At 45.3% G+C, this 12,748-nt stretch overlaps 1 protein-coding gene across 1 annotated transcript in view; it reads right to left on the bottom strand.

The window, feature by feature from the left end:
- The window catches only part of gon4lb (gon-4 like b), a 76,207-nt gene that overhangs the window by 62,656 nt on the left and 803 nt on the right, over positions 1 to 12,748 (bottom strand). Inside the window, exons 2-13 of the mRNA XM_083661451.1 lie at positions 12,170 to 12,386; positions 11,406 to 11,554; positions 11,006 to 11,080; positions 10,377 to 10,424; positions 10,221 to 10,253; positions 9,200 to 9,286; positions 8,366 to 8,461; positions 7,394 to 7,543; positions 4,887 to 5,091; positions 4,664 to 4,765; positions 4,072 to 4,112; positions 2,183 to 2,268 (exon numbers count right to left, since the gene is read on the bottom strand). Of these exons, the coding sequence (XP_083517577.1) occupies positions 2,183 to 2,268; positions 4,072 to 4,112; positions 4,664 to 4,765; positions 4,887 to 5,091; positions 7,394 to 7,543; positions 8,366 to 8,461; positions 9,200 to 9,286; positions 10,221 to 10,253; positions 10,377 to 10,424; positions 11,006 to 11,080; positions 11,406 to 11,554; positions 12,170 to 12,386 (1,289 nt within the window). The remainder of the gene's footprint in view (positions 1 to 2,182; positions 2,269 to 4,071; positions 4,113 to 4,663; positions 4,766 to 4,886; positions 5,092 to 7,393; positions 7,544 to 8,365; positions 8,462 to 9,199; positions 9,287 to 10,220; positions 10,254 to 10,376; positions 10,425 to 11,005; positions 11,081 to 11,405; positions 11,555 to 12,169; positions 12,387 to 12,748) is intronic.

Raw genomic sequence — 12,748 nt, 5'->3', positions numbered from 1 at the left:
TTTCTGTTCTGACTTGAGAATGTTCAAGCTACCTCATAACTAGTGCTCAGTTTACAATACACTGCACTACTTGCATGCACAGTTGTGCATGATAAGTGTTACATGTTAAAATATAATAAAAATAAGGGACATCCTGGATAATTTTCTTCGCTCTTCATTTTTTAAATGTATTATAAAAGTATCGGATCGGGACTCGGTATCGGCAGATTCTCAAATCAAAGGACTCGGACTCGGACTTGGGGGCAAAAAAACCTGATCGGGACATCCCTAATCACGGACCAGCTGCTCCTACAGCAGCCTGGCTGGCTGAGTGATGTCACTGGTGTAATATGCCCAGATTACTTTTTATTTGTTTCACATATGTTTTATTTGAGCTTGACAATATACGGTACATGACATACTATGTACATACAGTATATTCTATTCCACTTTTACAGATATAGGTTCACCCATGAAATGCTCTTTTTTTACTTTGAACATGTACACATACATACAGATACAAAACATTAAAGAAAAAGATGAAAATAAAGAGAAAAGAAAAGAAAAAGCTCTCCATTAACTTTCTCAGTTCTATTCCTGACTCTCTAACCCCACCCTATTCTATTGTCAAAAGGTCATTTTGTTGATATTGAGAGAAAAGTGCCAATTTTATTTTACAAGTGCAAGATACTGAATTAGAGGCGACCACACCTTATCAAAATATGGAAGTTTGTCCATAAGAGTGTACCTTATTCTTTCTAAGTGGAGTGTGTTCGTAAGGTCGTTAAGCCACATCTTTGTGGCCAGATTACTTTTTATTGAGCATGTGCATTAGAATGCCCCCTTTTTCTCCATATTTTGGCCCTAGGGCAAGTTCCTCCCCCCCCCCCCCCCCCCCCATAGGAATCTTGAGTCCAAAATGAAAATTTGAATTTATTGTTTACCTGTACCCCGCTCTTTAACGACCTCAGACTATTAAATCATAATTGATTTTCAAAGCACCAAGCTGGTCACAGCTTTTTACAGATAAGCCAAAGTGTTTGTTTCATAAATGTTTGTAAAGGCTGGCTCACACTACAGGATTTTCGGGCCGATTTATGCCCGATTCACCCCTCCCGAGAATCGGAGGAGAAATCTGGCCTGGCAGCTTGCCAAGCTTGGTCGGGCCCGACGTTCGGCACCGATTATCTTGTAGTGTGAGCTGTTTGCAGATCCAATCTTAAGCCTCCCGATCTGCTCAAAGCCTCATCGGGGCCGTCCCGATCATATCAAACATGTTTGATATTTAGGACTGAAAATCTGCGCAAATACATCATTCTGCTGCTGCGCGAGACTCCCGTCGTTAATTGACGCGGCTCATTTGATGCGCTGCACTGCAGGCATTATAGGCTACCAAATACCAACAGCACAGAACCACGAGTATTTGGGGGAAAATGTCACTCATTTATATCACAATGAATGACCAATGAATAAAAAGTTGTTATATCGTAGTTTTGAGCCCCTGCCAGTCAGAGGCTGTAATCTCCTACCTGTCTATCAGCCAGGCAGTGTGGGGAAAAGGCATTGCTGCTGCGGGAAGCAATCCAGTACTATCCAAACTTTTGCCGATCTCATGACATGCAGCAGGGAAATATATTTTGTGTGTGTGTGTTTGTGTTCTCACTTGTACAGACAATAGAGTCGCGTTGTTTACACGCATGCTAACTACCGTGAGATTCATTTGTTTGGCGAGACGGGCATGAAAATGAGGAAACGAGAGAGAGAGGTGAGGTGGGGGCGGAGCGCTTTGGTCACTGCTGGAACCCCAAAAACGAAACAGGTTCGTATGGCCGGGCATCAATGTGATTATCCTGCCGATAATCTTAATAATATCCTGTAGTGCGTGGTGCGCCACATTTACAAATCTTGTAGTGTGTGCATGTTTGAGATTCTAGGGAAGATAATCTGGGAAGATTCTCCTGTAGTGCGTGTCACAGCCAGATTTCAAAATCGGCTAAGATTGTTAGAATCCTGTAGTCTGAGCCCAGCTTAAGAGAACACGCACACGACACACACACACACACACACACACACACACACACACACACACACACACTTTATAGTGTAATTGCATGTGAGTGGGTGGGTGAGTGAGTGAGTGAGTGAGTGAGTGTGCGTGTGTGTGTGTGTGTGTGTGCGTGTGTGTAAGGGGGGGGGGGTGTACCGTAAAGCCTGTGGGACATTGAATTTGGGTACAGTCTGTCCTGGCTCCTCCTCCTGCGCCCCGACGTCCAGCTCCTCCTCCTGTAACTAAAGGGTTAACAGATGACATCACTGCTGCTCTCTGCTAACTGACTGCTGTGAGTGCTGTCCAATGGCTGCTCTCTGCTAACTGACTGCTGTGACTGCTGTCCAATGGCTGCTCTCTGCTAACTGACTGCTGTGAGTGCTGTCCAATGGCTGCTCTCTGCTGACTGCTGTCCAATGGCTGCACTCTGCTAACTGACTGCTGTCCAATGGCTGCACTCTGCTAACTGACTGCTGTCCAATGGCTGCTCTCTGCTGACTGATTGCTGTGAGTGCTGTCCAATGGCTGCTCTCTGTGACTGCTGTCCAATGGCTGCTCTCTGCTAACTGACTGCTGTGAGTGCTGTCCAATGGCTGCTCTCTGTGACTGCTGTCCAATGGCTGCACTCTGCTAACTGACTGCTGTCCAATGGCTGCTCTCTGCCAACTGACTGCTGTCCAATCGCTGCTCTCTGTGAACTGACTGCTGTCTAGGGCTGTCTTCGAATTGATCTTTTCAAATTCGAGTATTCTATTGAGGTTTTGTCCGAATATCTGATTTGATTACTAAAAAACAAAAAGCAAAAAGTGATTCCTGTTTCAACAGGAGCGAAAGCGATCAGGATTATAGTCTAGCAGATGTCAAACATATCCACCAACTCAAACTGGATTTCTTAACGACAGAAATCCAGAACGACTGGATCTCTGAGCATTTCAGAATGAATTTATGAACATACCCAAGGAAGGCGGACGAGCAGCTGCCAGGACGTTGAAAACTGCATTTCTCTGCCTGGATTCTGTTTTTTTCTTACTTTCGCTTTGCACATCCGTAGGTAAGAAGGTCTATTCAGGCAGAATTATTCACAACAAGTGTCACAGTTTACCTGTCTTTCACGCACACTTCAGGTGTATAGACAGTCCATATTAGTGTCTCTGGGAAAATTAGCTTGTGAACAACTACGGTGGCTCGTAGTGGACAAACATCATGACATTGCGTAACGTTATAGCCCCCAGATGTCCGTCAATTATTGTGCCTATTGATGAGCGATTTAAACAGAGCGACAGAGCGATTGCAAAGGGTTCAGTCGAGCGACAGAGAGAAAAATAAATATCTCTGTGTGAACACAGCTTTACAGATGCTAAATAGCGATGTCATTCATGCCAGCTAGCTAACACTAGCCGTAACTATCGTCTGCTGCAGGTGTAGCTGTAGCTCCCGTCCCGTGTACAAATCCCTCCATCTGACACATTTTAATTCCATCTGTTTATGTGACTCTTGTCTTGCCAGCCTAACTGGTTAATACGTAACGATGCAGTCAAGACACTTTTTGTGGCTCAGTCCGTCTTCTAAAACAAGCCACGGCACTTCCGCGGATGAGTGGATCACATGCTTTTCTCAACGGACATGATTGGTTCAGCGCGGTGTTGCGTTCAAGTCAACTCGGTCACACCCTTTCAACGACCACAGCATTAAAGTAAGGACATTAAAAATGAATTGAATGGTCGAATTCTGGACTCGCACACGTGCTCCAAATTGCATTTTACAATTCACACAGTTCTATTTTTAGTAGCAAATGCGAGTGAAATACTCGCACTGTCAAGCACTGACTCCAACTTAACTAACCTAGTGTCGTTGACCTGGTGCTGTGCAGACAAAACTCCAACTTAACTTAACTAGTGTCATCGACCTTGTGCAGTGCAGACAAAACTCCAACTTAACTAAACTACATGTAGTGTCGTCGACCTGGTGCAGTGCAGAAAAAACTAACTTAACTAACCTAAACTAGTGTCGCCAACTTGGTGCAGTGCATAAAAAACTCAACTCACTGTATCATCCAGCTCGTTCAGCAACTCGTTGACTTCCTTCTCTGAAAGAGAAAACGGACATTTACAAGCTCAACAAATCCTAACGCCAAGTGAATCATATAACTATACAGTATAGAGTAATCATACATACAGTGCCTCTGGAAAGTATTCATAGCGCTTCACTTTTCCCACATTTTCTTATGTTACAGCCTTATTCCAAAATGGATTAAATACATTTTTTATCTCAAAATTCTACACACAATACCAATAATGACAAAGTGAAAAAAGTTTTTTTTTTTAATTTTGCAAATTGAAAAAAGGACATAAAAATGTCCCTAAAAACATTAAATACATGAAGCACTCAAATCCAATATAAAGAGGTGTGTCCTATTTGTCCTAATTTTCAATTCAAATAGTTATTAAAAAATATATATTGAAATTCCATGCCTTTTCCAGGTTTCCATGACTGTGGGAAACCCAGGTTTTGGATGGATATTTTAGCCAATTTTGAAAAAGTTAAAGTAAGGAAAAACTTCAAAGACAGAGGAGGCTTAGGGTTAGGCTTAGTTTAATGGGTTAGGGTTAGATTTAGGGTTAGGAGGTTCAGGCCTACTGGTGATCCGGACAGCCCGGTCCGTCCTGTAGTCTTCCAGGTCGGGCTCGTCCAGGTCTTCTAGAACATTGTACTCTGGGTCGTCCTCGTCGTCTCCGTCCTCTGAGACAGACAACAAACAGACAATACATAGACAGATGCTTAGCTGGATTGTAATCCATCACAAAACAAAATGAGCCGACGCAGTGTGCCGTCTGTGACCTCTGTGTGACCTTTGTCTGACCTTCGCTGTCGGAGGCCATGAGGCCCTGCAGCCAGCGGGTCCAGTGCCGGTCCTCCTCCACATGGTACATGTCAGCTGTGATGTCAGGGGCCAGAAGCTCTGCCTCCAGCTGGCCCAGAGGAATGTCCACCAGAGGGCGCTTGGAGCGCGTGCGATACGCCAGACCTTCATCATCTTCATCATCATCAGCCGCTGTATTCAGGGGCTGTCAAGAGAATGAAAAGCAATTAATAATCCAATCATAACCACACTGATTGTCCAGTTAGACTGACAACCAGCCAAGGTAACAACAGGCTAACAGCCAGGACCCAAGACAGGTTAAAGTCGAGCTGAAATGAAAAATTACTTTTTAACTATTTCAGATCACATCCCTGGCATACCTTCAATGTGTGCCAAAAAAATCACACACCAAAAAATATAAATCTTTGGTTTTTCAGATCAAAAGTCAACCATGCTGAGTTCATTCATAACTATATCTAGTGTGCTCAGGTAGTACTATCAAATTTCAACCAATGACATGACAGCTGTCTGAGCGGGCAACATGACTTTTCTAGACCATAAATGTTAATATACTTAGCCAATAAGTATGTAACATACACAACTAGAAGTGCATACCTCTGCCAAGGCCAATAATCCAGTCTGTTATGATGATATGCAAATTGTGAGTCTGATCAGAACCCTGACCCACCCACTCCGCCCTACAATGCTTAGCTTCCCCAGAACCCTGACTCACCCACTCCCCCCTACGATGCTTAGCTTCCCCAGAACCCTGACTCACCCACTCCCCCCTATGATGCTTAGCTTCCCCAGGAGATGCAGTAATGTAATGCAGGAGCCACTGGTGCCGACACTGGATGTGTGCCAATTCCAGGGTTATCAAATCACTCAGCCTCCCTTGGAAGGTCTCTAATCCATGGTGCTGGAGAGAGAAAGGTCCGGCCCATTGTCGAACCTCAGATTGAAGCGGAACAATGTGGATTCTGTTCTGGTCATGGAACAACAGACCAGCTCTTCACTCTTGCAAGGAGGGGGCCTGGGAGTATGCCCATCCTGTCTACATGTGCTGTGTGGATTTAGAGAAGGCTCCCGGTCCCCCGGGAGATACTGTTAGAGGAGCTGCCAGAGTATAGGGTGGGGTGGTCACTATTGAAGGCCATCCAATCTCTATATTGGGTGAGATATATATATATACACACACACACACACACACACACACATATAGGGTGAGAAGCTTGGTCACCCATGAGGGGCTCAGAGTACAGCCGCTGCTCCTTCTCATAGAAAGAAGTGGTTCGGGCATCGAGAAAGGATGCCTCCTGAGTCCCAATCGCCTCCCCAGGGAGGTTTTTGGGAGGAGGGGCAGTGGTTGGAGGAGTGTACCTGGTAGAAGGGGCAGTGGTTGGAGGTGTACCTGGTAGAAGGGGCAGTGGTTGGAGGAGTGTACCTGGTAGAAGGGGCAGTGGTTGGAGGTGTACCTGGTAGAAGGGGCAGTGGTTGGAGGAGTGTACCTGGTAGAAGGGGCAGTGGTTGGAGGAGTACCTGGTAGAAGAGGCAGTGGTTGGAGGAGTGTACCTGGTAGAAGGGACAGTGGTTGGAGGAGTGTACCTGGTAGGAGTGGCAGTGGTTGGAGGAGTGTACCTGGTAGAAGAGGCAGTGGTTGGAGGAGTGTACCTGGTAGAAGGGGCAGTGGTTGGATGTGTACCTGGTAGAAGAGGCAGTGGTTGGAGGAGTACCTGGTAGAAGGGGCAGTGGTTGGAGGAGTACCTGGTAGAAGAGGCAGTGGTTGGAGGAGTACCTGGTAGAAGGGGCAGTGGTTGGAGGAGTGTACCTGGTAGGAGGGGCAGTGGTTGGAGGAGTGTACCTGGTAGAAGGGGCAGTGGTTGGAGGAGTGTACCTGGTAGGAGTGGCAGTGGTTGGAGGAGTGTACCTGGTAGAAGGGGCAGTGGTTGGAGGAGTGTACCTGGTAGGAGTGGCAGTGGTTGGAGGAGTGTACCTGGTAGTAGGGGCAGTGGTTGGAGGAGTGTACCTGGTAGGAGGGGCAGTGGTTGGATGAGTGTACCTGGTAGAAGGGGCAGTGGTTGGAGGAGTGTACCTGGTAGGAGGGGCAGTGGTTGGAGGTGTACCTGGTAGGAGGGGCAGTGGTTGGAGGAGTGTACCTGGTAGGAGGGGCAGTGGTTGGATGAGTTTACCTGGTAGAAGGGGCAGTGGTTGGAGGTGTACCTGGTAGAAGGGGCAGTGGTTGGATGTGTACCTGGTAGGTGGGGCAGTGGTTGGAGGAGTGTACCTGGTAGGAGGGGCAGTGGTTGGATGAGTGTACCTGGTAGGAGGGGCAGTGGTTGGAGGTGTACCTGGTAGGAGGGGCAGTGGTTGGAGGAGTGTACCTGGTAGGAGGGGCAGTGGTTGGAGGTGTACCTGGTAGGAGGGGCAGTGGTTGGAGGAGTGTACCTGGTAGAAGGGACAGTGGTTGGAGGTGTACCTGGTAGGAGGGGCAGTGGTTGGAGGTGTACCTGGTAGGTGGGGCAGTGGGTGGAGGCCAGCTCCTCTTCCACAGCATGGAGCCTCTCCAGGAAGGAGCAGTCTGCAGGATGAGGCAGGAGGTGCTGAGGAGTGGGGAGAGGGGCTGACTCCACACCGAGGTGTCTGGAACATCTGGCTCTCTAAACAACACATCACAGATCAGAGGTCACACTTTTGTCTCCCACGCACAAAACCATTGTCTGAAAACATTTGAAATCATATTTGTTTATGTCAGTGGTTCCCAAATTGGGGCACGCATAGCCCTAGGGGTACATGGAGGTACTGCAGGGGGTACTTGAGAGAAAGGGGAAAATGGAAAAGTGTAAGAATAAATCACGAAAATAAATGAAACGTTAAAACAAATCTACTCAGGAGGCAGTAATTGCAACTTGTTCACTCAATGTCTTATTTTGCAATGTTATATTCTTCAAAAGGTGGGTTATCATTCTGTCAAGTATGCATGTATACAAACACCATATATACTATATATATTTATTTTGACAATGTCAATGCCTATTTTAATCACCCACTTTCATTTATAGACGGGCTATGTTGTGTCCGTGGGCTTGCCCTGACAGTAAGCAAAGTAAGTCCATATTTTGCTCTGTGCATCTGCTTTACCCATAAGCTGTGAACATTTGTGAAGACCGCAGCAGCCATGTTTGAGAGGCATCAACGCCATTTTGCATAGTTTTAACTGACAAGTCATACAAGCATACTTTGATGCCAAAATCCATGCATGGTATGAAAAATGCACGCAGGTTGGCAGGCCTGTGGTTCTCACACTTTTTTGGCTTCACCCTGATTTCTGAATCCAAGTACCCCCTTTACCCAACTACAACATTTTGCTTAGAAAAGGGCAAGAGAAAACTATAGCATAATGATGCAATGAATGAATGATTGTCTAGATCAATAACATGACTGTCCTGATCAATACTGGGTGTGGAGGTCAGAGGTCATACCTGGCCAGCCAGCTGTCTAGACGTACAGCCCAGAGGCATTCTGGGTGAATTCAGTGTGGGTGAAGAACCCACACTGTCCAAATCACTTGTAAACATCTGCAAACACACAAAAACAAACACACAGACGCATTTAGAATGAGCTGCATCACATGACTAACTAGAAAAGTGCACTCGGTGGAGTGCCAATCTCCGCCAGGACCGCGTTTTCCCCCAAGCTGACCCATAGACCATGTGTGTGACGAGACATCGCCTGAATGCAATGTGTTAGAGTGTTGTCATACTGAGATGCTATTGTAAATTATATTACATATATTGTTATTGTTATTGTCTGCTTTTATTTTAGTGTTTTGTTGATGTATTCATGATGTGTTTATTGTATGTGTTGTAACCCACATATTTATGCGGAGTAACATTTCCTCTTACACCTCATTCATTACAGACACTTCTGGGTAGCACTTCTGGTACTAGGGGGTTGATCTACATTATAAATGAAGACATTAGCGCTTGTTTTATTTACATACTTATTGGCCAAGTATATTAACATTTATGGGCTAGAAAAGTCTGCCAGTCTGCTAGGCACTAGGCAGCCATGTTACCTGCTCAGAATTTTCTCAAGAGCCATGAAGATTGATGGACAGCAGATGCCATGATATGATTGGGTCATAATGATGTCATTTGGTGCAGAATGAGTGAATGAACGGGGAGCTTTGGGTCCAGGCAGAGATGGAGGGAAGTTAAACACTGTTCATTTGCATATGTACGACTCATTTAGTCATAATACAAAGCGGGTTGAAAATTGGCAAAGTGGCCCTTTAACCTCCATGTTGTCCTTACCTCATCCTCCTCTTCCTCATCAGGACAATACTCTTCATCTGAGGAGTCTTCCTCTTCCTCCAGCAGGATGTCAACAAACTGAGGAGGCTGCAGACAGACAGGTCAGAGCGAGACAGACAGACAAACAGACAGGCCAGACAGAGAGAGAGACAGACAGATCAGAGAGACAGACAGATAGGACAGACAGGTCAGAGAGACAGTCACTGAACCTGTCTCACTCTCAGCCGTATTGGATCTGATCAGTGTTGTAGCTACATTACTGATGTAAAATGTTATTTTAGGGGTAAAAAAAAAATCAAAGAAACTATTGAATACTAGAAAATATGGCCCTCACAAACACAACAAAGAAAACATCATCATGCAATCAAATCTGTTTTGAAAAGTCTGTAGGTGATTTGTAATTATGTATTGGAAAACATTCACTTTAGGTACAGCCCCCCCCTCCCCCCCATCTGTTAAAAATCTGTCATTATCTCTGTGGTCTCCCACAGAGATACAGGCGTCCGGGTAGTGTAGCGGTAGATTCCCTGCCTACCAATACGAGGGTCACAGGTTCACGCCCCCGTGTTACCTCCAGCTTGGTCGGGCGTCCATACAGGCACGATTGGCTGTGTCTGCGGGTGGGAAGGAAGCCGGATTAGGGGTATGTGTCCTGGTCGCTGCACTAGCGCCTCCTCTGGTCGGTCGGTTGGGGTGCATGCCTGTTCGGGGCGGAAGGGAACTGGTGGGAATAGTGTGATCCTCCCACGTGCTACGTCCTGCCGGTAAAGCTCCCCGCTGTCAGGTGAAAAGAAGCGGCTGGCAACTTGCGCATGTGTCGGAGGAAGCATGGTGCAAGTCTACGGCTCTCCCCAGATCGGCAGAGGGTGGAGCAGTGACAGGGGCAGCAGGGGGAAATTGGCCAAGTATAATTGGGGAGAAAAATGGGGGGGAAATCAGAAATATATATATATATATATATATATATATATATATATATATATATATATATATATATCCTCTAGTGTGCAGTAGCCGTTACCTTAACGATGGCTCCCTTCACAGCTGACTGCATCTGGAAAAGGAGGATGAGAAATTGACTTTAGTATGTCATTGTGACAGTGTGACAGTGTGACAGTGTGACAGTGTGACAGTGTGACAGTGTGAGGAACATTGTGAGGAACATTGGGAGTTTCACCTCCTCCTGGACCACCTGCTTCAGTCTGGAACGGGTCATCTTCGGCTCCTGGTGAACAACAACACATTCATATCAACAACTCATTAACACCATACAAACAACACACCACCATATTCAAATAAACAACACAACAAAACATTACTTTTTTCGATACTTTACTCTCGGGTAATTAAAAAGCATTATCCTTTCAGTGTAAAACTTCTCAATTTCAACATTGTTATTTATTTAGAACATTATTTCATAATCTCGTGCTTGTATGCTGCATTCAAGGACAACTGGGAAAAAACAACATGCACTCTTAGGTATTGTAGTTAGTCATTTGGTAATAGTAATTTGGTGAATTGATACTCGAAGTGAATCGATACTCAATAGTATTGACGTAATTCAGTCGTTACCATAAAAGTATCGAAGTTCGATACCCAGCCCCCTATATAAACAACACATTAACATTCATATAATCAACACATTAACATTCATATGGATGGATCTTCATAAATGCAGGGCAGGTCATCGTGAACATCGCAAAGATCACAAATGAAGTGCCAAACCTCCATAGAAACGCAAATAATACATACAATAATACACAAAAGAAATTGTAAGAAGATATAATAGGTAAGATGGACACTCACAAACATGGGCAGGTCCCGTGTCTCCTGGATGGCAGCTTTCATCATGGCCACCACGTGCTCATGGGTAATGACCTCCTAAAAGACACAGGCTTCGTTAATAATCAATGAATGACATTGTCATTTACGAAGCAAACGCATACCGGAAGTACTTTCCCGAAGAAAACCGGAAGCTTATTTACAATGTCTGGTAATTTGATGTTATTATTTCATGTGGTGAATGCACCAGCCACAACATTTAGATGAGCACATGGGAGCATTTTGGCGCTGTTGGAGTGTGTATTTAGTGACTTAATGGGGGTAGACTAGCCAGTAATGCAGACTACCAGTCATTTGTGCAGAGAGCATCTGAGCTGTCGTCTAAGAAATTCAGTTTGAGTTTCAGAGTGCAGGTCAGACTCACGTGCAGGATAGCTCGGACGTGATTGGACGTTAGGTTGTGTTGTTTGGACTTCCTGTCCAGCTCCAGGTCCAGCTCGTCCTCGCTGGTCTCCATGACGACCAGCTCGGCCTCGCTCGACTCGCCCGTCTCCATGACGACCAGCTCCTCCTCTGACAGGAAGAGAGAGAGACACGTCACCGTAAGAGGGAAAGTACTTCATCCTGATGTTGAGCAAATGGCTGTATAATGGAGGTATTAAATGATCAATCTGAAAACCAAGATATTAACCAAATGCATATTTGTCCATGCTGACAAACATTTAAACTGTGAGAATGACTTATTTTTTCTTTAAATAACATGGGTTTCTGCCTGGGGTTACTTTCATGGGGTTAAATTAATTTATATAATTAAATAATAGAGTAATGTCACAAAATGTTTTAAAAATGGGCTGTTAAAGTATGTTGTGTTAATGATGATAAAAAAAACAAAGATTTTAGACTTATTTTGGCTTGCCTGACGATCACAACGTCACGTTATTTGTGAGCTGTCAATGGTCAGGAACAGCTGAAGAGGTCACAACATTCAGTAGCGTTGATTCAGAATCAGCCATTGGTTTAGACCAGCCCGCAGACTACGTTGTAAAAATAGAAAATGTGTGCAGGATTTGTCCCGCATTAAAAAATCCCAGAATTGCAGGAATTGATTATATTACGCACGATACCCGCAATCCTGCGCCGGATTTTAGGCCGTGACCATCATGTAGTGTGAAACCCTGCAGACTGTACCATCATGTCGGGTGTCTGTCTCCTCCTCCTCATCCCGTTGGGTGTGGGGGACACATAGCAGCACGTCCTCCTGTCTGCCCCCTGGTGGTCGGGGGGCACACAGCATGTCCTCCTGTCTGCCCCCTGGTGGTTGGGAGGCATACGGCATATGGTCTGTCCTCAGGACTTTGGAGTGAAGCAGACAGATGTCTTCCTCCAGGCTGCGCTTCTCATGATGCTGGGGAGGGGGGGGGGGGGGGGTAGAGATGAAATGGTCAGAACATTTCATATCAGGATTATAGTGGCCAAAATTATTACGGTTATCAGTACTATCGCGGTATTAGAGCTGTCACTTTTTAATCGAAATTCGAATGTAACTTGAATGTGGGGGGACGTTCGATATGTAATTGACCCATCCAAATTAAAATAATAATAATAATAATATTGTTTTTTTGTGGCAGGGGGATTTTTTTTAATGTAATTCATTGATGATCCAGCATCACATCCAGCGACACATCCAGCATTCAGAACATAATTGACACACATCATTAGTTAGCAGATAGGGGAGAGACTAGTTAGCAGATGACCGAGATTCCAGTG

The sequence above is a fragment of the Poromitra crassiceps genome (genome assembly GCF_964638095.1).
Source record: "Poromitra crassiceps genome assembly, chromosome: 26".
Lineage (NCBI taxonomy): Eukaryota > Metazoa > Chordata > Actinopteri > Beryciformes > Melamphaidae > Poromitra > Poromitra crassiceps.
The sequence above is the reverse complement of the archived record's forward strand: the minus strand, read 5'-3'. Positions and strand labels throughout refer to the sequence as shown.